The sequence below is a fragment of the Rhamphochromis sp. 'chilingali' genome (assembly GCF_963969265.1).
Source record: "Rhamphochromis sp. 'chilingali' genome assembly, chromosome: 3".
Classification (NCBI taxonomy): domain Eukaryota; kingdom Metazoa; phylum Chordata; class Actinopteri; order Cichliformes; family Cichlidae; genus Rhamphochromis; species Rhamphochromis sp. 'chilingali'.
Genome location: NC_137931.1, coordinates 14863179 through 14887132, shown reverse-complemented (window position 1 = coordinate 14887132; position 23954 = coordinate 14863179). Strand labels below are relative to the sequence as shown.

General features: G+C 41.0%; 1 protein-coding gene across 1 annotated transcript; it reads right to left on the bottom strand.

The window, feature by feature from the left end:
* Positions 1-493: 493 nt before the first annotated feature.
* Positions 494-23508, bottom strand: LOC308393950 (heparan-sulfate 6-O-sulfotransferase 3-B-like). Its single transcript, XM_080878025.1, has 2 exons — positions 22534-23508; positions 494-1996 (listed from the first exon to the last, which is right to left on the bottom strand). The coding sequence occupies exons 1-2, from the start codon at positions 23073-23075 to the stop codon at positions 1228-1230; spliced, it is 1311 nt and encodes a 436-aa protein (XP_080734151.1). The 5' UTR covers positions 23076-23508; the 3' UTR covers positions 494-1227.
* Between the last annotated feature and the right edge of the window lie 446 nt (positions 23509-23954).

Genomic DNA, 23954 nt, shown 5'->3' with positions numbered 1-23954 from the left:
TCTGCAAATGGCCTTGTGCTGGCCAATGTGTGGGCCACATCTGGCAAAGCCAGATCTGGGCCACCAAAGGGGCGTCATTCTTTGCGGTATGTGGCCATGTGTAAGCAAATTGTGTGGGCCAGATCCGGGCCATACCAATTTTGCTATGTGGGCTACTGCAGTGTAAATGGAACTTCAGCAGAGCAACATGTTTGTCAAATTAGGGAGGAAAATGTGTTCAGCAAGCTGCTGGGTTTTTGTTACTTTGTGCTAAGCCGGAGTCATGGTCAATTGAACTTTAAATGATCAATCTGGAAGCAAAAAGCCCCATAATCAATGGCCTAATGGTGGAAATACCAATGTTCTGTCTCTGTGATGTAAGAGTTCTGAAATTGGCTCTGACAGCCTGTCTGTCAGGCCAACAGCTCTCCTCCTCTCCTTGAGAAAAAGCTTCATCAGTGTGCGTCACTGTATTTGTGCGTGCATGGTGGTGGAAGAAGTCGGCACACTGAGGGAAGATTTCAGATTTTTATGGTGAGAACATGCTGTGAAAAAAAGGAGCAAGGAACACTTGCATGTACACATGCATAACAGAGAGTCCATCAGGTACAAATTAACACCACTGGCTGCTGCATATTTTTATTGAACACATTTCCTGCGAGAAATTGCTTTGACTGTTTCTCTTATATTGCAGCTTAATCAGTCGGAAAGAAGAAAACACACTGCAGACTATTGCCAGGTTTGTGCTTTGATATTCCTACGAAGCCAAACACCACAGATTAACTACAAGATTTCACTGTTCAACACAGCGCAAGATCACACACATGACACTGAGGATCCTTCACCACAAGGCAGTCACCAGTTTGAAATTTACTAAAATGGGCCTCCTTAATGACACTTGTTTTTCACTTAGTTCTTCTAACGATGGTTTAAGAAACATTTTTGCTGCTTTGAGAACACTCAGAGCACTTGCTAATAAATCAATCAATCAATTTCGCAACCGCAGTGCCAAAAATAGCCATAAGAAAAAAATGTAAATACAAAATGTCGCCATGAGAAATACATCCATCATAAATATTAAGACACCATTCGGCAGTCTGACAAAGCGCTATGAGGCTGGGAGGGCAGGAGGTTTTGGCAGATTCACAGCAGAGGCGAGATGGAGGAAGACAGAGGGAGGGGAGTAAAGCACAATGAATCAACCAGCCGTCAGTCACCGATGAAGTGTTTGCAGTTCCCGTGTTCTCCTCACCACCGCACGACCTGGCTGCCATAGTCCTCTGTGGTGGCTACCTCCTCTAGCACCTTCACCTCCACCTCCTCCTCTTCCACCTCCTCTGCTCCTCCTCCTCCTATTCCCAGTCTCCAGAGTTCAGCCAAATAGGTCCTGTGCAGCCGCTGTCTCTGCTGCCTCTCCTGCCGTCTCCTGAGCCGCTCCTCCTGGTGTTGCCTCTGGCGGTTATACTGGTAGCGCCGCAGGAACAGCTCCTTGGCATACTCGTAAAGCTCCATGTCGAGGGCGTTGAGCCCTTCGATGCGCCACCGCACCTTCTCGCTGATTCCCACGCTAGCAGCTCGCGTGCTGTTGATCTGCATGAAGGGCCGGATGAAACGCAGGCCAAACGTCCGTTCAAACAGATACTGCGTCTTGCGCTGAAACTCCGTCAGGCCAAAGAAGGCCATGTTGCGTAGGTTGGACTTGGCGCTTGCGAGCAGCACGCGGCCTCTCTCCAGCTCGCTCATGGACGACATGTTGTAGCATCCCACCAGGCTCAGGTCTGCCAGCATGCGGACTTGCCGGTTGTTAGCAAGGTTCGAAGGGCAGTTCATGAAGTCAGGAAGGGGCACCCCTGTCCAGTCTTCACCGCTGTAACAGGCAGGAAGCTCATCCTGAGTGGGAGGGCGACCATCACACATGTGGAGGGCAGTTTTCCAGGTAGCCCCACGCTGCACGTGCTTCCACTCACTGAGGTAGCGTGACACAGGGTCACGTAGCATAGTGATGTAGTAGAAATTCCTGCAGAGACAGATTAAGAGACGCGTTAGACAAGGTGCTTGGCATGCACATCGCACTAGCTTAAAAATTAATTCCAAGGTAAAGACCCAACAATATTGGACATGACAGGAGGAGGTACCCAACAGCATTCAGAACCAGGCTCCTTTTTTCCAAGAGGTAGATAAAAAATCTGAACCCACACTCATTTCTGTATAAACATAAAGTTCACTAAGTGAACATTGAGCAAACATGTTTAAAAAGGTCTCCATTTCCAGTCGGCATCGAGTGTTAGCAAACGAGTTGGTGTCTTTCATGCAAACTACAGGCAAAAATGACCGTGTATGTGTGGGCGTAGCCTAACTGGCACAAAAAAAGAAGAGTAAAAGTAAGCCAATATTTACATTAGCATAGCTGAAAAATAATAATGAAGGTTTACCAGCAAAAAATTCATAAATCATAAACATGACTTCCCCTAATACCACAAATCAGGCTTTTTGTTTGTTGTTTTAATGCCATGCTAAACTAAACACCTGCTGCCTGTAACTCAATATTTGCATACTGACATAATTTCACTTACAAAGGCAAAAATTCATATTTCAGCTGATCCGCTCACAGTTTATGATGTTTTTTCAACCACTGCATAGATATATTTTCTTTATCATTCTCTTTTAAAACCTCAAACTTCAACTGAGTTGCAACAGCACGTGGTATTGAGTACAGGCAGTACTCAGAGAAAGATACTAAAGTCGAAGAAACGTGTCAGCGAGTCACATTTTCAACACAGCAAAGGAGGATGAAACTATACATCAAATTTCTCATATCCTGCCACAGTAAAAAAAAAGAAATATGAGCGGAAAAAAGATAACACAGCGTTGGAAGTATATGGAGTGCACTGAAAGTCTGATTAGGGTTTAAATGAAAAACATCACTGAGTATGTCTGAGGGTGTTAGAGAATAATGACATTGAAAGAAACACAAACCAAGCACGCATAGCATTTAATATCCTGCAAATGTGGAATTATTTTTGTTTTTGTCACACCAATTTGCTCCTTCCTGCCTCTAGTAATGAGTTTTTTCATCTCCAGCACCTTTCCTGTCTCTGATCTGCCTCTAACAGCGTTTCAAAAATTGCTGTAACCTAGCTGCACGGAAGCCTTTCAGCGAACAAACACAGCTTTCTGCTCTTATCTATTGATTTCAGTGATGACCAGCATAACAACAAGGTGACTGAGGGAGTCATCGGCAGGAGAAATTCAGCCATTTTCAAAAAGTTTTTTTTATTCCTTCTTCTAAACGAAAACAGCATAGATAAAGGAGAAATTGAAAATGTTCGTCTTGTGTGCACAGATCACCATGACCTTACCATGTCATGCAGAAGCCTGACATAAGGCCTAAATAAAATAAAAAGCGGAACATTTTCTTTCTTTCATTCCGCAAAGCTGAATTTTACTTTCTGGGAGGTTTCAGCTCCAAGGACACTTACCAGCAATGCTGCACTGGAAAATTCTCTTTTAAACCTATTTGCAGGAATGGTTTCAGCACATAACGCAAAAAGAAATTTCCTCATCTACTGGTCTTATGACTTGTTGATGTACCTTTCTTGAACCAACTGTTACCCTGCAGGTGTAACAATCCCTTATGGTTTGTGTGTTTCTTTTTATAGTGTAGCACATGAGTGTGCATGTGTGCGACTGCGTGATTAGCTGAAGGTGGGTTTAGTATGCTGGTGCTAATAAAAGCAGTGCTGGAACACACACATTTCACATGGTGCTTTAATTTGAGTTACAGTTTTTATCAGTCAGGCATGAAATGCTTCACAGTTATTGTAAAGCCTCTTTATAAAACAAAACACTGTAAATTGCCCCGAGCGACAGCCGACAATTTCTGAGATCTAAAAGTCACAGATGGCTAACACAGAGGAAGAGATGATTCAAACCTAAGGCCAATTAATTAGAATTAATAAACTCTTAATAATAAAAAATTAATAATAAACTCTTTAAATAAATAAAAGAGTTGTGTCTTTGGACTCTGGGGGGAACCTAGAGTACGTGGAGAGAGCCCCGTGCAGACATGAAACTAGTGTACAGACACGAAACCATTGCAGTACTGAGTGTATACTGCAATGGTAAAAATTATCCTAACGAACTCGGATTTTTGCTGCCATCTAGGAAGGGTAGCAAAGTGTAATCATTCATGTGGCTGTTCTATCATTAGCAACTCAAATTTCTTTTATTTGTGTTGTTATTTTACACAGCCCTTAATATCTTCTATGCTTTCTATACTGTTCAAGCCCTCTCGCTCTAAGCTTTCTGCTTAATTTTGCCTTTGTTTGACCTGTTTTTCAAGACATTATACATTTGATTCCTGTTTTACTGAGCTTTTGTAAATTTTTTCTTTCATATTGTTTTAATTTTTAGTCATCGTCCTTTAAGAAAAATACTTTTGATTACATTTTTACAAAGGACAAAATGAAAATCAAAAAAGGACACCTATCATGAAAGGAGAGCTGACTGCAGTGATGTTATAAAAGAAATTAATAAAAAGGAGATGAATTTCATCTCATTTTGCTAGTGGAAGAAAAGCAGAAGTGTTTGACTGTAGCATTAAATACTTCTTTGGGTGATGCAACACAACATTAAAACCAGATGCCAAATATCGTTTAGGTTCCTCGAATGCTGTGAAAACAGTTTTGAATCGTCGAGGTATGGACAAAGGGCCTCTGGATTCAATTCAATTCAATTTCATTTATACAGCGCCAAATCACAACAACAGTTGCCTCAAGGTGCTTTATATTGTAAGGTAGACCCTACAGTAATACATACAGAGAAAAACCAAACAGTCATATGACCCCTTATGAGCGAGAACTTTGGTGACAGTTGGAAGGAAAAAACTCCCTTTTAACAGGAAGAAACCTCCGGCAGAACCGGTCTCCAACTACAAGATGGTGACATCTTGTAGTTTATCTCGCCAGAAAGGTGGTAGTGAATTCTTTTGATTGGAATAATCTGACGTCTGAATCTCTTGCCAATGTAACATCCACATGAGTCCCAGGATGTGGTATTAGCAGAATGCTGGACTGTTGGATAATGTATACCGGATGTAAAAAGAGCATCTGTACAGCTGTAATAGCTTAAACTTCAATGCTAAACTGAATAAAATGTGATTAATTGAGAGAGCATTTGTGCTACAGAGTAAAGACTGCACAGCCAAACAGCCCTAAAAGGTCAGCAATTTAGCAATTATTGCCAGACAGCAATATCAATCAGTTGTGATATATACTTAAGTGAGTGGTGTAATGATATCACAGCAGAACACCCGCAGACAGACACACCATCCAGAGATAATAGCCATGCACAGTGCAAGCTAAGTGAATTACTCTGCCGTCTTTACCGAGTTGAACAGACAGCAGTAGATGGATGGGCACACAAGAGCGCCTCACAAAAACAGCCTTTGTTGTACTTCCTGGAAAACAGCTCAGCCTTTTCCTCCTCCTGCGCCTATCATCTATCTGTACAGCTAACCACAAGACAGTCAGATCAATAAATGTCCATGCAAAGCAGCCTTTGTGTGTCTGTGCTTTCATCATGACCTATTGACAAAGAGCAGTAAATGTCAAAGCTCTCTGCTTACTCGTGTCAGGGACAGAGGCGCGGGTCACGCGAAGAAGGTCAAGAATGATTCCTCACTGGGTGTGTAGTTGGAGTCTTCTCATGCAGCAAACATAAACTCTCACTTTGATCGAGAATTTTATGGCGTTTATGAAAGCAGAAAATAACCATGACCTCAACCATAGGAAGTGTTCTTTTGAATCTGAAGTTGCTAAAGTGCTTTCAGTAGAAACATTTCACTCTAAAACGGAAGGTCTTGTTAGAGAGCATTTGTTGAAAGCTGAAGTAAAGTAAATTTGTTTTGGCTACTTGAGAATATTAACTCATTTGTTAGAATAAATGTTTCCCTGCATTCATGAGCTAACGTTTTCTGTCCACTAGTTGTGACAGGGCAGAGAGCGAACAGGAAAGAGGACAAGCATAATTAGCTAAAAAGGGCGAAAACAATAGCAGAGGTTCGGAGTCCTGCAGAGTGAAGGGATCATTTTCTTTTCACATAAAAGAAAATGTGAAATGAACTGCAGAGTAGCCCCTCCGCAAATCACTACCTGAGGGGTTTGTGTCTCCCAGGAATCCCAGGGGCTATATTGTCTGGGGGCTTTTGCACCCTGGTAGGGTCTCTCATGGTAAATTGGTTGTGGGTGAGGGACCAGACAGAGAGCGATTCAGAAGACCCCTATCAGAAGACCATCAAGGGAACAATTCATCCTGCCAGGGATAGGGTTACTGGGGCCCGGCCAGGCACAGCCCGAAAAAGGGACATGGGCCCCCCACCTGCAGGAGGCACCATAGGGGTCGGGTGCTTTGTGAGCTCCTGGTGGGCCGATCCCTGGCTACCAAGACTAGCAATTCACAGTCATTTAAGGATAGTATTAATTTGGTCATTTTAACATTGTGATACCATATACAGGGTGGGCCATTTATATGGATACACCGTAATAACATGGGAATGGTTGGTGATATTAAAGTCCTGTTCGTGGCACATTAGTATATGTGAGGGGGCAAACTCCTCGAGATGGGTGGTGACCATGGTGGCCATTTAGAAGTCGGCCATCTTGGATAGAACTTTTGTTTTTTCAATAGGAAGAGGGCCATGTGACACATCAAACCTATTGGTAATGTCACAAGAAAAACAATGGTGTGCTTGGTTTCAACGTAACTTTATTCTTTCATGAGTTATTTACAAGTTTCTGATCACTTATAAAATGTGTTCAATGTGCTGCCCATTGTGTTGGATTGTCAATGCAACCTTCTTCTCCCACTCTTCACACACTGATAGCAACACCGCAGGAGAAATGCCAGCACAGGCATCCAGTATCCGTAGTTTCAGGTGCTGCACATCTCGTATTTTCACACCATAGACAATTGCCTTCAGATGACCCCAAAGATAAAAGTCTAAGGGGGTCAGATTGGGAGACCTTGGGGGCCGTTCAACTGGCCCACGACGACCAATCCACTTTCCAGGCAACTGTTCATCTAGGAATGCTCGGACCTGGCACCCATAATGTGGTGGTGCACCATCTTGCTGGAAAAACTCAGGAAACGTGCCAGCTTCAGTGCATAAAGAGGGAAACACATCATCATGTAGCAATTTCAAATATCCAGTGGCCTTGAGGTTTCCATTGATGAAGAATGGACCGACTATCATTGTACCCCATATACCACACCAAATCATCACTTTTGTTGTTCCAACAGTCTTGGAGGGATCCATCCAATGTGGGTTAGTGTCAGGTTTTGTTTGTTAACTTCACCATTCACATCAAAAGTCCTGTTCGTGGCACATTAGTATATGTGAGGGGGCAAACTCCTCGAGATGGGTGGTGACCATGGTGGCCATTTAGAAGTCGGCCATCTTGGATAGAACTTTTGTTTTTTCAATAGGAAGCATTCCTAGATGAACAGTTGCCTGGAAAGTGGATTGGTCGTCGTGGGCCAGTTGAACGGCCCCCAAGGTCTCCCGATCTGACCCCCTTAGACTTTTATCTTTGGGGTCATCTGAAGGCAATTGTCTATGGTGTGAAAATACGAGATGTGCAGCACCTGAAACTACGGATACTGGATGCCTGTGCTGGCATTTCTCCTGCGGTGTTGCTATCAGTGTGTGATGAGTGGGAGAAGAGGGTTGCATTGACAATCCAACACAATGGGCAGCACATTGAACACATTTTATAAGTGATCAGAAACTTGTAAATAACTCATGAAAGAATAAAGTTACGTTGAAACCAAGCACACCATTGTTTTTTCTTGTGACATTACCAATAAGTTTGATGTGTCACATGGCCCTCTTCCTATTGAAAAAACAAAAGTTCTATCCAAGAAGGCCGACTTCTAAATGGTCACCACCCATCTTGAGGAGTTTGCCCCCTCACATATACTAATGTGCCACGAACAGGACTTTAATATTACCAACCATTCCCATGTTATTACGGTGTATCCATATAAATGGCCCACCCACCCTGTACTATTGCTTCCTCCTCCCCACTATTGCCAAAGTGCTTGCTCATAGGGGGTCGTATGATTGTTGGGTTTTCTCTGCATGTATTATTGTGGGTCTACCTTACAATATAAAGCACCTTGAGGCAACTGTTGTTGTGATTTGGCGCTGTATAAATAAAACTGTATTGAATTGAACTATAAACCCTTTTTTATGGTTTTTAATAAAGCTTCTTTATAAATGCAATGACTGTTCTAGTGGCTATTTGATTGATGCCTGAGAATACAGGCTCTATGTTTGTAGATACCCCCTAACATTTAGCATTAGGTGCACCAATTACTTAACATTAACATTAGCTAAACTTGACATAGTCTTGCCAATGATTATTTTTTCCAAGTAATTGACATTCTATAATCTGCAATACAGAGCTGAGAAACTCTAGCTTTCCAACCTTTTCCTGTGATGCTCATTGCTTTTGCATGTTAGTTCTATCCAGCATGATCTCTTCTTTATCAACCATTTATATCAGATATCGTCTGCCTTCAGTCCTAGTTAATTCCACATGTGTCAAATCTTTCAGGCCTGAACATTTTCAATGTTTTCAGGTTCTCGATCGATCGAGCCAAAGCCTGATGCTCATTCAAACCTCAGAAAAGTTTGAACAAAGCTACCTGAAGCTATGGTCAAATAATAGCTCAGTCATTGCCAACACACAACAGTGGGTGTGAGATCATGCATGTTGGTCCTGAAGGCAAAATTAAATCGGCTTGTCGTATTTTGCTGGCGATCAATCTGACACCTTGTCAATGTCCTCGTTGCTGCCTGTCACCTTACCCCACACAGCAAACCTGCAAACACTATTGATCGCCCTCTTTCCATCTCTCTTCCTGATTGTCTCTCTCTTACTCTCTAAATCATCATCAAAAAGCTACAGAGGAAACTCACAGCAAAAGATCGATATGTGCCTTGTTAATTCACTCACTACCATCAAGGACGCTATCAGACTCATGATAAAAGCCTTGATGGAAGCTTTTTATGCCACAGAAAAACCAGCCAATAGAGAAGCTTTGTGGATCCACAGCAATCTTGTTTATTTTCTCTTTTAAAACCTGAAAATGGATTATGTTGTATTTGAGACCCTCGTATTTGCTATGGCTCAGCTTTGTACTGTTCCAATACACGCTGTGAATGAAGTATCGCTTTCTGAGGTATTTCTATCAGCCAAGATGGGAGAAGAAGTGACTCTTAAAACAAGCACAGGGCAGGACAATTTCGCTCCTGAAGCCCGGGGGTTGATAACTTACGCAGTTGGAGCAGATCAATTTTAAAGGTGTTTCTTTGCCCCCAAGGGATCTAACATGGAATTACAAATTGCCTCAGCCACCGCCATCCTTAGTCACACGCTCCTGCTGTCTCCACATTTCAGTTTCATCTTTCCAGAAGTCATTTTTAAATGCTAAAATTGACTGATTTGCCAACAATATTATGATTTGAGTAAATAGAGAAGAAACAACTAGTTATTAGTGTTTATAGTAACTTGTGGTTACTAGTCAGTAAGTAATTTAAGTAAGTTCATTATTGCATTATCCACTTCCTTTCTTTTCATGCTACAAGTTGGAAATAAACTCCTCTTTGTGCATTTACTTTTTCTATGTGGATGACATAGCAGCTGTATGAATCAGTGCACATTATTTCCATCCACCACCCTGTCCCTGACGTATGGTATCAGTTACTAGCTATCACAGACTGGTATGATAGCACAATCCAGCTACATAGAAGATCACCCAGCCGTCTATCCAAGTTTAGGATTTATTAATACAAATATATTAATGTAAATTTGTATTTGTAGTTCAGTCAGAATAACATCAAATAGAGGTTGTGGAAAATATTTTTCTTTCATTAATTCATCAAATAATGAAAATCTTGTCAAAACAAACCTAAACAACCCCAATGAAGAAGATAATCTGAGTGTTAAACTGTATAAATAAATTCCCCAGTCCCACCCATGGAAAAAAAATCCTTAGATTTTTTTTATGAGGCTAGAATAAGCCTGTATATAAATGTCTACAGCAGCTAACGCTGCATTTAGCTATCATTCTTTCTCAAATTGCCTCTTGGTGAATGGAAGGCTACAGAAGAGCAGAAGGAAAAAGTTAGTTTGAGTTTGAAAAAAACCCCACTACAGACAGCGGATATCTGCAAATCCAGGAACAAGTTAGACAACTAGAAGAGGAATGTCAGAGGGCAGAGGTAAAGGGCACGTTATCAGGATGATCGAGTGAAGCTGCTCAGATGAACTGAGACCACAGAAATCTCATCTCATCAGGCTCTGGACCAAGAGGTCAAGCGGGATCCATTTTCACTCTTCTGTACTAATTTAATCTTTGTGTCCCAATTACAAGCAAAATGATCCCTGTCCCCATCTGCAGCACAGCGGGTTCACCGTCCACCAAGCACAGCACACACAGAAACTACAACACAGTACTTTCTCTTTGAGTAGTAAATGGTCTCTCAGAAGTGCACTCTCCCCTCCGAAACATTACCCAGTTGTGGAGAGTATCTGCAGGTACCACTGTTTGATAACTGATACAGAACATAGATTTAGAGGGAGAGCTTGAGGAGAGAAGAGATGGGCAAGGGCTGCACTGTGATCTTCATTGGTCAGAGATATCAAAAGCTATTTTCAGCAATAAAAAAAGCCTCAGGGATGGTGGTGTGGAGACAAGGGGACGGAGAAAGACGCGGTGTCCAGGCAAGCCGGGTGTGAAGGTGTGGTTTTGCTAAAAACTGGGTGATAGACTACCTGAAGAGCTGGAGGCCACTTATATTTGAATTGAGTAATCAACAGTTCAATATAAATTTATATTTGCAACAGAAATCTCCATTTATGAAAAAAATAAAAATGTCTGCCTTTCAGATGTAATTCTCCATAAGGTTCTTTTTTTTCCTTTTTTTAGACACAACCATGTCAAGAATAGCACCAGGGACATCAGCACACTTACCTGGCATGTGCAGACTTAGTCATTACAGTGTCTTAGCCTCAACCTTACTTTGACATCTTAATCTTTGCAGCTTTGTCAGGTGTCAGCTTTTCCTCTCGGTCCATGTACATAGAGTAGGGATAAAAGGAAGACTGCACTTGAAAAGGATACTAAAATGAAGTAAAAAGGACTAAATCTGAAGTGTAGTCCCTAAACAATTTAGCAGTTTCATGTTGGCTCGTCTGTCTTATACCAAAAGATCTAACCGATTTTAATCCTTTTTAACAAAAACTTCCTGCTTTTGATTTTTTTCCCCTTGTTTGAACAAAATCTAAACACACACCAAAACACAGCCAGTCCCCACCCATCCCCACCCCCCTCCCCCACAATAAAGTCTGTCTTCGACTGTCCCTAATCCCCCGAAGGAGTATGAAGATTACCAAGATCCTCTGAAATATCTCTTATTTCTCACTAAAATACAGAACACTGCTCACTGCCTTAAAGAGTGCAGTGAAAGCTTTGATTTTTTTCAGAATTCGGGCAATTTTACTTTTTTTCCTTCTACTTTAACACTATTTCTTTACTTTTTAGGAGAAGGGTTTAAACCAGACATTTACACACAAAAGAAATGTCTAGATAAAAGATACTTGTTTGTGTAACTCTGTGTCTCTCTTATTATGGTTAGATATCAATCAACAACCAGACTACTAAACAAGCAGTTGGTGACAGTGGGAAGGAAAAACTCCCTTTTTACAGGAAGAAAGCTCTGGCAGAACCAGGCTCAGGGAGGGAAGATTGGCACTTATGTCATTTTTTTTTTCCAGTTGAAAATGGAGAAGCAAGAATTACTTCTCTGAGATAAGGTGCTGTCTGAGAAGTGACACCTGTCATTCAGGAGAATACTGCTGCAGTTACCCACACCCTAAGCACTGGTGTAAATGCTACATAGCTGTAGTAACTTTCCTCAAGCAAAGCAATCAATGTTACATGTATACTGGGGCCGTAAGGTTGCAGTTTTTCAAGGCAGTTATACATGATTTTCATCAGATGTCAAATGCATCAGTGATCTGTTAAAGACTTAAAACAATAAATAAAAATAAATCATACATAAAGTATAAATAATAAAGCATAATAAGTAATCAGAGTAAATATCAATAGGTCAACAGTTTGGTAAAAAGAAAAAAGAAAAGAAAATAATAAAAAAATATATATTGTAAATGTGACCTGAATCATAAAGCATGTGATTGAGGTCACCCTTTACAATGATACTGGCATAACAAGCTAGTATTGAAGGCTATTTTGAATGCAGACAGACGTCACTAAGAATCTGGTGAGGATATGTTGTGTCACGAGTGTGAAAAGTGTGAAAAGACATACGCTAACACATACCTCGGATTGAGCGCATCAAGCGTCTACACCTCATCATCAAACACTTTGTGTCATATACCTCGTCTGGCGCCACCAAAGGCTAGTCAGAGCTGTATAAGGATAGGAAGAATTTGCAAAGGAAAAAAAAGCCCTCAATGCTAAACACGTGGAGATTTTATCCCTTGTCAGCCTACATCACAATATCAGGCTGCTGCATAGGATCTCCCAAAAGGCCTGTACGTTTACCCTTTCCTAAAAATAAAACTCTGGTGTAAGGTACTGTACATCTACTTTTCCACCCACAGCAAGTGACAAATTAGAAGTTGTGAAATGTCTCCTATACAGAGGTGTGCAAAAATCTACACTCTACATTTCAGACTGGTATCTTTCTGTTCTTTCAAGGATACAGTGTAACATTTAGGCAGATTATAGTTTCGTATGAGATAATGCCACTTATCTCGTAAGTGGCTAACTTAAAATCTCTTAATTTTTTAAAATTAGTCGCACAGAATTACAAAAAAAAAGACAACAAAGATAGTAGACATGATAGTCTTAGGGGCATCAAACTTTACACGAATATCAGAAACATACATCAGACGTCTATGGCGTTATTTTTGTGCCACTATTCTGAGCGCACATAAAAAGAATTTGAGCACACGTAAAAAAAAAAAAATTCCAGGTGCAAGTGTTGCATTTTGAGGAGAAATTTATTTTTGAGCGAAGAAAAGCTAAATTTGAGTGAACAAAATTCATTGCTGCGTGCAAAAAATGTATTTCAGTGTTTGCTATTATCCACACACACACACAATAGGAGCCCCGCTCGCTCAGTTTTTGCATTTGTGCTCGCTCGCAATGTGTTGCTTGCGCTCTCAACATTTCTGCCCGTGCGCGCTCAACTCTTTCTGTACACCGTTATATTTGTGCCACAAAACCAGCCAATCACAGACTTGGATGCAAAAAAATCTGATTGGCTGTTTTGGTCTCCAATCAGCTCAAAATGACGAAATGCAATATCCCAGAATCCATTTCGTCCAAAACTCAAACGAGGCAGTGGCGGAGGAACACAGAGTTTGAAATATTACTCTTTCTGGGTCACAAAATAAACTTTTAAGATATTTTCATGCGAGAATGGTGCTGTGTAAACTTCAAATATCTGCTCGATTTATCAAGACATCACATATTTGCAAAAGTGCTCTAACTTTTTCAGAGATGCCTGTTACCCACGACCTGCCTGGGTGCACACTTGGGTTAAACATAATATATAAGGCTGAACTGACAGAATAGTGGCACAAAAATAACGCCATAGACGTTTATTGTCTAAAATTAAATCATAGAATTGTCAGGCCTGAACTTTCCAGGGTCGGCTTGCCTAGACTACCCACTAATGTTTAAAAAACACTAAATCAACAGTATCCTTTACTTTCATTGTTTGTCTCTTCAGTCGCTTGTCGGGTATGCTGCCTGCCAACTTTGCATTCCTAACAGTTATCTTCCCCATTGTTTTAAATTGTACTATAACAGTAGCACAAACTAGCATTGTCACACCAGCCAGTGCTAGCTTTTTTTGGCTTCAGATTAATAACCCTAAGTTAATAAATGGTAAATGCAATAAGTTAAGCAGATAACATGCACAGGAATATTTCTCATAAAAACTAGCCACTATAAGCTACTGTCATACCAGAAGATGTAAACTGTATGTATGAAATTAAACGCAGAAGTAGATTTTACTGACTATGAACTGGTGTAATTAAAGTTGTTGTCTTTAAAAAGTTACAAATTGTCATTTAAAGGAATCCCACACCCACTTGGAGTGTTTTTATGATTTCTGGTTCCTGGAGTTCTCATTTTCTTTTATTTTTGCATTTGTCACACCGATTTTTAACAGCTGTGTTGTTGTCAGCAGCCTGAAATGACCTCATGCGAAAGCATAGACACTGAATTACAGTCAAAGGCAAGGTTGACAGTAAAAAGACAGCATTATGCCCACAGACATTTAAGGTCTCCCCCTTCAGAATGAAAGAAAACCTCAATAATACACACCCCTCTCTGAAATCTCCACATAATCTGACTCATCTGACACATCTGACTCATTGCCACTGTGAGGGAAGATTAATGTCAAGAGACGTTTTTCTCCCAATAGACTATTATTTCCATAAATAATAAAGTATTTCAGTATGTTGATCAAAACTTTCTTACCTTTTTTCCTTCTTGGTTACTAAACCATGTCAGCTTCCTGTTTCTTGTCTTTCCATATTTTAAAGCCTTTAAAGCCATTATGGCCATCAGTAATAGGGTGCCATTGCCAGATTAATAGCTAAGACCACATTATATGTGTAAGGAATCCTAATTAAAACCCTGGCTCATCTGTGTTCTGGCCATTCTTTGTTTAAATCTGAAATAATGAGGTCAGTAGTAAGGCTACACTCTCTGACTGCTCAGTGTGAGGCCAGCAGTCGAGGACGAGCAAGACTGCCTGGCAATTCAAGCAGGGCTGACATGTGGCCTTACAGCAATTTCATACCCCGCTGCGATCTGAATGCTATAGCCCCGTGCTGTGAGCACAGCCCTGAAGGAGGCTTTGGCAGTGGTGTGCCTATCAAAAACTACTTGAAGTGGCCATGTAAGTTTTACGTGTTAAGAGGGAAATTACGAGACATAAGGATAGCTGGATATGCTGCTTAGATTAAGTCAGGGGTGGATGGGGGGGAAAAAACGGGAAATGGCAATCACAGTTCTCATTATATTCTACTTTTGTGAAAGGAGTGTTTGTGTTGTGTTGTGTGTTATCAAATTCACTGTCACCAGCTTGCTGCTGGTCTTACAAGCAAGAAAAACTGTTTGCATGATGCATCCCTATAGCTGAACACTGAACCTGTTTTATGCCAACTCACCTAAAAATGAGGAGCTGATTAGTGATCAGTCTCTAATTTTAGTTGTTTTTTTTACTCACTCACTGAAAAATCTTTCAATATGTCAACAACCTACAATGACAGCAGCATAAAGAGAATAAAATGATAATTACAGATATGAAACATTTCCACCTATTACAGTGCAGGTATGGTCAAGTTTCTCTAATACCCTGCTGTAGTTTATGTATTTGCTTGTGTTATTAGTTTCCACACTGGCAGTGTGTGTGGGAGAGAGGTGACTTCAAGGTGACTATGAAGTGCTGCTCGAAAGCAGACAGATGGTGCTTCTGTATCCAGAACATACCAGCAGGACCAACAACACACAGCAAATGTGCAAAATATTCCCGAAGTACATTAATAAGAAGAATCCAGGTAGAGAAGATATTTCATCACTGAATTGTGTGACCATGAAAAGAGACCGATTTCAACACAGCCAAGGTGTAGATTGTGAACATGCCCTGAAATATTCTCCACATTCAGGGTACAGCAAAGAATTTTTAGACACACTTCACCTCATTTCAAAATCCCCTGAGACCAAAATATGTTTCATTATGCAGTCAGCTAGAGAAAGCTGGGAAGCTTCAATGGACATATACATTCTTGCCTAGTAACCAGTCGCTTTGCATGACATGACCTGATTAAAAAAAACAAACAAACAAAAAAAAACTGTAGTTAAGTTATCAAGTGCATTGTTTTTTACCTTAGGGGCCACATTCATACAGTTGCCACATTCCATTTTATTTTTTATTAATATGAAAGTTTTCCCACCATAGTCAAAAACAATTCTATAATCAAAATGATTAAAAACAATGATTATTAAAGGAACTCACCTGCTGGAGCCTCCCTTGTGTTTACACTGGGACAAAATCATAGAAATATTTCACAGGCGGTGGAAAGATTATGCAAACCTTTAGTCTATGAAATGTTGATGGACTGAAAAAGACAATCGACCTTGGTAGCAACTGGAGGAGTCCTCTCAGCAGCTTCACTGATGTCTTATTTATAATGGCAGTCTATAAGGAAACTGCTTTCTGTGTGATTTTTAAGAAAAACATTTTTAACCAGAATAATGCCCAATGGACGAAATGGGAAAATGGGAAACACCATCGGTTCACATAGAGAGAGATGGAAGTCAAATGAGCTTCATCATCCAAGCTGCCTTATCCAAGTTAGCTTATCCATGCCTTATCTTATTTTCTCCATATCCAAGAACCTAAACCAGCAAACTGAAGAAGATCCACCTAGTGTTCACTACATTAATTGGCTAAAAAACCACGGTGTCTCTCAAGTCATCAGGTGGAGATCTTTTAAATCTTCCTCGAATCAGATCCAAGCATGATGAAGGTGTTTTCAGTTACTGTCTTCCTGTACTTTGGAACAAGCTTCCTGTTGACCTGAGATCAATTACATCTGTGCACACATTCAAAAACAGACTAAAAACCTTTTTTCCCCGCACAGACTTACACTTAACAGCTGTGTTTTCTCTCCATGTTTTCTTTTTGCCATTCTCACAGTCTTAGGCCATTGTAAACCTACACAGGTTCTTTAGTTTTTATCTTATGTGTTAAGCACATTGAGTTTATATATAATGAAATGTGCCATAGAAATAGAATTGCCGTTGTCAAGGGTGACACACCTGGAGGCAAAATGAGGTCCTAGGTCAACTGATGGTCATCCTGGTAGGAAGGACAAGTACCCACAATGCCCTCACCTAAGCCTAGTCCTATAAAGTTCACTCTGTTTGTAAGACCAAGAAGTGTTATATCAAAACAATCTGCAAGAGTGGAAGCTGCCCTACTGGATGCTGAAAGACAAAGGAGCAGATCCGGAGCAGAAACTCTTTTCCGCCAGAGATCGCTACAACTACTCACAGATCTTGTGGTGAATCTTGTAGCGGTCCCTGCACACAGAGCTAAAGGAGACTGCAGTGGGCAGCACATAAATGCAAAAGGCTAAAATATAGAGACACAGCAGCAGAGGCAGAACAACGCAGCTGGTGTACTCAAGTGTTCCCTATAGAGGTGGGATGCAGCACATTTGTGTGTGGCCACGTCAACAACCAGACTCCTGGAGAACATGGGGGTTCAAAGATGGGCTTTTCAACTTACTGTACTATCAAGTCACTGTTACACCCTGCTGAGTGAAGAAGCAGCAGTACCTTTGGAAGAAGAGGAAAAAATTCTTAACTAGGCCATAGATATCCAACGTGAGGGGTAAAATCAGAGGAGGGCACGCCCAGGATGCCAAGTATTAATGTAATGCTCTCTTGAAGTTTCGTAGGCTTATTAAGGAGAAACCCATGAAGGACAGTGCCCTTCTGATGACCCTGGTGAATTTTTTTTACCCCTCCCACCTTTACAACACTGATTATTCTTAGGGATGTAAACATCAAGTCTTATAAGCTTAACCAGAGCTATTTCCATATGGCTGCCAAGTTGCAAGACTTGCTTCTACAAGGACTTTGCTTAAGTCTAAATTTAATTAAATCCATTAAATGCTGGAAAATTTAATTCAATGAAATTTAAAGGCGCAACACAGGAAAGAGGCAACAAACTAGATACAAAACCTTATTTGCGAGTCTGTGGGGACTGACTAGCCTGAAGCAGCTGTTAGAAGAATGGCAGTTCCTGGATTTTCTACATTGGCCCTTCCTTTTTCCTTTTAAGCCTTTTTCTAACATCCTTTTAAAGCTTTCATTGACAAACTTTGATAACAGAGCAAGCTGATGCTTTACGACTTTGAATTACATGTCTTCACTTAATGTGACAACAACTCAAGAAAAGAGTTATGACCACTCAAGCGGCATCGGTATTGAAGAACAAGCTGATGTGGGTTAATCTACATTTGCAATAGCAGGAGTTAAACAATGGAAGCAGGATATGCCCGCTCATCTGGGATATGATGAGATCAGCTCCAGATAAATGATACTTATGCACGGACCCTCCAACTATACACGGCAGGTGCACAAGCCAAAAAGGTACAAAAGCACAAGCTTAACCTTGATGAAAAAAATCAAGCTAATAAAGGTCTCTGAAACATATAAAGTAGCAGAAAATGATAAAATATAAACTTTTTACCCATGTTATGTGTTTTTGTCTGTCTCTGTCTGCAAACTACATCACATCCTGCTTAATGTAGCCTTGAGATAAAAGTGGGCTTCATCTATTCCCAGGTTTGATCACTGACTGTCTGCACTCTCGTCGCTATCTGTGACTTTAATATCAACATGCTTTGACTAAGTTGGATTTTCTTTTGCAGTCAGACGAGGGAAAACGTTTTGAGTGCTTTGCTACTTATGATTATGCCCTAACTTCGGTATAGTATAAAGCAGCGAGGATTATAGATATTTGGGAAAACAGCTCTAACACTATTTAACCTCTCTTTAGAACACAGGGATCAAGGCTGAAATACAAATAAATCTAGCGAGGCAGGATGATCTTACAGAACGGATCAGAGTAGCATTACATATCGTATTAAGATGAGTCGTAACACGTCTCTATAAAAACGCAAACACACACGGACTCAGTTCTATTTCTCCTGCTCCCTTCGCTGTGTGCGTCACAGTCCATCGTGAATGGTCTGCATCGCCTGAAGTGACAAGACAAGAGTCTTTCAGTTCTGATAAAGCTGCATGAAACCTGGTGGCAATACAGATGACTCTGCGATTCAGCAGCTTTAATCTAAAACGACAGAAAGCCTTCCCTTAATTGTTCCTTTCCTTCCACGGCGCTCTGCGCTGCGTAATGGTTCCCCAATATTTCTTCCTAAAGGTGGCGGACAGAAAATCAAGCAAGCATTATGCTGCGGGAAATGAAAACTTCGGGTGACAGATTTGTGGCTGTTAAGTGAGTTATGACTCACAGCTCTTCCAACAAATTCACGGGTATAAGCTGAGTTGTGACTCATGGTGCATTTGGCTCCGATTTCATACCTTCTTCTAGAACATACACACAGCAAATTGCAGCAGCACACTGAATGCCATTAGACAGCAGACGCTGATTCGATCCTTATTAAGATGCCAGATTTCTAAAAGCCACTCAGGAACAGCAGTGACCTCTGACCTTGCTGTGGAATGGCAGAATGAGTGGTTCTCTCCATGGATCAATGTCACATTACCAGTGAGCTCGTCCCCCGAGGTACTTTGGTGTCCTATATCAGCGATTGTCTGGTGCATATGAGCCACAGAATAATTGACACCCACAAGTGTTCATTTTACAGTCATTATCTCCATGAGTGGAAGCATGATCTCCCATCTACCACTTCCTGTTTTCTTTTACTCACAACACAATATAAAATGACTATTTTAAATAGAAAGGGCTGCATAAACCAGATTTGTTTCCATCTTTAAACATGAAGTCACCTCGCCAGCCAGCTGAATGTCAACGCTAATGAGTGCTGATTATTCTCTAGCCATTATATTGAGTTGACAAGTGTTGACTGAAGTGTTGTTGATTCACTCATAGCGCTGATTTGGCTCTGAGGTGACACCTCAGAACTATTCCAAAGCCTTAAATTAAGTCTGATGGCTGCCACTGAGAGCAGTTAATGGATTTGGAGGATTCTTGAAGGCACTCCTCGTCCTCGTCTAGCCCCTTTAACACTCACAGTAACATATGGAGATTTGCTCTCTCAACCAATTGCAGAGCAAATTGGCTTCAACACGCAGCCGGAAAACCTCAGAGGACCGTGCCCTTCTTAAGTGATTTACTACCTTAAGCTTAGCTGTGCTGCTCCTGTAATTACAGCAAATTGAAACAAACCTGCGGATGAGGAAGCGACTTGTCTGCTCAGCTGTTTGCAAGTGTGCTGGAGTGGACATGCAATGCGGTGCTCATGTTGACACTGCAGCTTTATCAGCCCTATACCCTGCATTACATGCCAATAAGGAGAATTGGTGTCATGACCTACAATGTTGATTTGGCACTTCAAGATAAGCAAAGCAGATATACAGTGGGAGAAAATAATTATTTGATCCCCTTCTGAATTTCTAAGTTTGCAACTTACAAAAAATAAAAATAATAATAATACATTTTATTTATAGGTGCCTTTAAGGACCCTCAAGGCCACATTACATTAGTATCAATCAATTACAGATCATTACATGTTCAAAAACAAAAAAAAAAGAGTCAATCAGTTAATCAATACTCCTGATGGCTGCTTCTTATGTGTATTAAGCACATCTGCCACAGAATCGATTTCTTCCATTCCAACCTCCCCACCAGAGAAAACGGAGCTCTCTGGCATCAAATTGATCTGCCATGTTTGGATTAGATTTAACATATTGATGATTGGTGATTTAACATATCACCTTACCATCTATCTCATTGTGATACCATATACTATCACTTCCTGTTAAAAGGGAGTTTTTCCTTCCCACTATCGCCAGAGTACTTACTCATAGGGGGTCATATGATTGTTGGGCTTTTCTTTGTATGTATAATTGTAGGGTCTACTTTACAATATAAAGCACCTTGAAGCAACTGTTGATGTAATATGGCCCTGTATAAATACAATTTGAATTGAATTCTTTTTCTGCTAAGGGTGCAGAATGACTTCAACAGATTGATGGACCAATGGGCATGGCCAAGTAAAATCTTTGACAAGAACCTTCCTCCTTCAGCTGAGCTGAAGCTTCAAGCTGCCAAACAGCAGCCAAAAAACTAAAAGACTTTTTGAAGTTGTCCAAAATCCTTCCTGAAATGTCTGCTAACCTGGTGATCAACTATAAGACACATTTTACCGCTGTCCTTGGCAACAAGGATTTCTTCACCAAGTGCTAAGTCATGTTTTGCTTTGGAATCAAACACTTATTTTATTGAATGATATGCAATGATATCAATTTTATGTGTTTTTTTTCCTGCATTTCTGCCTCTCTCCATAAACACGAAGAGAGTGTATTTCTTTGTAAGTGAGCAAACTTACAAATTCAACAAGGAATCTAATAATTATTTGTCCCAATGCATATCTTAGCCTATTAACTATAAAATTACAAACACATTTAAAAACACACAAAAGAATACAGTGATTTGAAATGGAAATCACTGCATGGGCTCTGGAACACATCTGAAAAGCATTTTCTCTCAATGTAATTCACCCCTGACTCGTGCAAAATTCCCCGGGCTAAAACTAATTCAAGATGAACTGAGGCAAAGTGGAAAACTGTCTAGTGGACTAATCAGAATTTGAAATTCTTTTCAAATCTCATGAATGCCCCCGGAGCTAAAGAACGATTGTCTACGTGCAATCACTGCACTCAGTTCAAAAGCCAGAATTTGTTTTATTGGGGAGGTGCACCTAACTGCCTGCCACACCATTTCCAAGGAAGCCCATTGTCTTGATTATTTAGGTAGAGGGTTAAATATGATGTATTTCCATTTGAGAGGGTTGCACAGATTTCAAGACTGTAGCTCACACGTTCACTCAGTTCAGTATTTAGCAAAAAACGTGCCAAAAAATGTGTAGGAAAAATATGCAAGGTGAATACATAAAGGATCGTCAGGTTTTGACGATGAATTGCTTAAAACATGAACAAACTGTGAGAGCCACCTTATTAACACTTGCTTGTTGAGTCACTCACTCATTAGTTTAGCCTGATTAGTCACTTATCCGTTTGCCCTTTTGTTTACCTACTTAATGAATGATTGAATTAGAATACAGTTGACTGATTGGCTTTTTAATGCATGCACTCATTCTTTTACTGACTGATTGAGTGAGTGAGTGTGAACGAGAGGTTAGAGATGTCTTTAAGTTTCATTTTCAAATTAATTCATTTATTTCATTGATTTATTCATTCTTAAGCTGATAAGAGAGCCAAATGCTTAAAGTGAATAAATGAGTGAATCAATCTGAATAACTGAGGTTGAATAAATTAGGAATCAATCACTCAATCAGTGCCCTGTTGCATACATATGTCGGAGAGACTATGGCTAACTTGAATAGAGGAATAAGCAGACTTTATTTCTATTTCATTGTTTGGCTTATTAACACAATGAATAAGTGATTCAAGAGTGATAGTGTGCCTCACTTATGTGTAGCACATACAGTGGGTTGACATAAAAGTAAGAGGTAGCTGGTTGAGTGAATTTGTCTGTTTAAGAAGCAGTTAAAACATGAATGAATGAATGAATGAATGAATGAATGAAATAACCATAACCGTGACCATATCAGCTGAGCAAACGGATCCACTGATGAAATAATAAGTTAATCAAATCACGTTCACAAACACGAGATCACACCTGTCCAGCAGGTCACCCCTCACCTTTTGCCATTTGGGGTGTTCTTCTTGTCCCTCTTGTTCATCACTACAGGCACGCAGCTCGTGAGCTCGGTCCAGTCTGCATGCAACCCGCAGCTCCAGCCCGTGGAGAACCGCGAGAAGAGCCACGATTCGGCTTTCCCGGGCCGGTGACAGGTGCATTTCCTCTGGCCGGCCAAGCAGTCGCAGGGCTGCTCCAGCTGGATGTTTTTGACCAGGTGCCGCCCAAACGTGGTCCCGCCGGTCTTCTGTATGTGCAGGAACACCATTACATCGTCCCCGCGGATGTTGAAGTCGACGCGCCGGTCCAGGTCCCGTTCCGTGAAGTTGAATCTGGATGTGATTTTGGAGGGGAGATCCTCGTCCGCCTCCGGCTCCGTATAAACCAGCTCCAGCCCCGCAGAGTAGCGCTGGAAGAGCCCCTTCTCGTCACTTCTGAAGTAGCAGGTGTTGCTGTCCGCCGGGCACACATACTGATAGCCGATCATGAGGAAGAGCACCGCCGCAATGGGGATGAAGATGAGTCTATTGAACTTCTCCTCCATGGTGGAAAACTCCTAAATCACGCCGTCGGCACAAACGGTAGCGTGACGTCCGAGTGGGTCCTCTTCCTCCCCCCGTCTCATCCTGCACTTTGAGCTCAGGGTGATCGCCCGGAGTCTAAGTCCCGACGGCAGGTGAGAACTCTTCCTGCAGGGAAGCTTTGACCGGCCTCGTCCTGCACCAGGACAGCACCACTTCTCAAACTTAAGGCTGTCACTTTGAGTCCAGCTGCTTCCTCAGAGGTTTAAACATATTTCAGCTTAAATGTGTCAAAGTGCTGCCATAACTCTGGTGCAGTAACAGCTCCCAAGCACTCAGAGCGGAACCACGCATCCACGCTCGCGGACCTGCCAACTGCTGATCGGTATCTTAGCCAAGAGTAGAGCCAGGAGCAAGAGACAGACAATTAAGAGATAAACTTCCGCTCAAGACTTTCAAAATACCATATTAAACTAACATGAAACAATTGAGGTAAGGTCCAATTAAACTACATTGCTTGACTATATGCAGTTAAAAAATAAAAGAAATATCAAGGCAATATATTTTGCATATTCTTTATTAATGATTTCTTGTATAATTTTGTTTCTTTCAGCTTGTTTGAACTCTGAATATTGCTTTTCTAAATAAATAAAACTTTTCACTGTATCATTTTGATTTGAGGGTTATTCACACTGTCCCAGCAACAGTCCATCAAAACTACACTCAAACTACAAATTACTCATTACTCAGTCCAGACAGACTAGCTAACGCATTTTAGACCTTGGGCCTGTTATAAGCTGTTGATCAGCCCAGATCATCCATCCCTATTCTTCAATAACCCAGTTTCGCCTTGCCTGTTATAGGTACTGATGTACTTAAATCACACAGGGAGTGCCAATGAG

Excerpts from the sequence above, each read along its gene's own strand:
- LOC308393950 (XM_080878025.1), bottom strand. The coding sequence starts at position 23,075 with ATGGAGGAGAAGTTCAATAGACTCATCTTCATCCCCATTGCGGCGGTG. Across the intron at positions 1,997-22,533 it reads AACACCCCAAATGGCAAAAG|GAATTTCTACTACATCACTA; the intron begins GTGAGGGGTGAC and ends CTGTCTCTGCAG.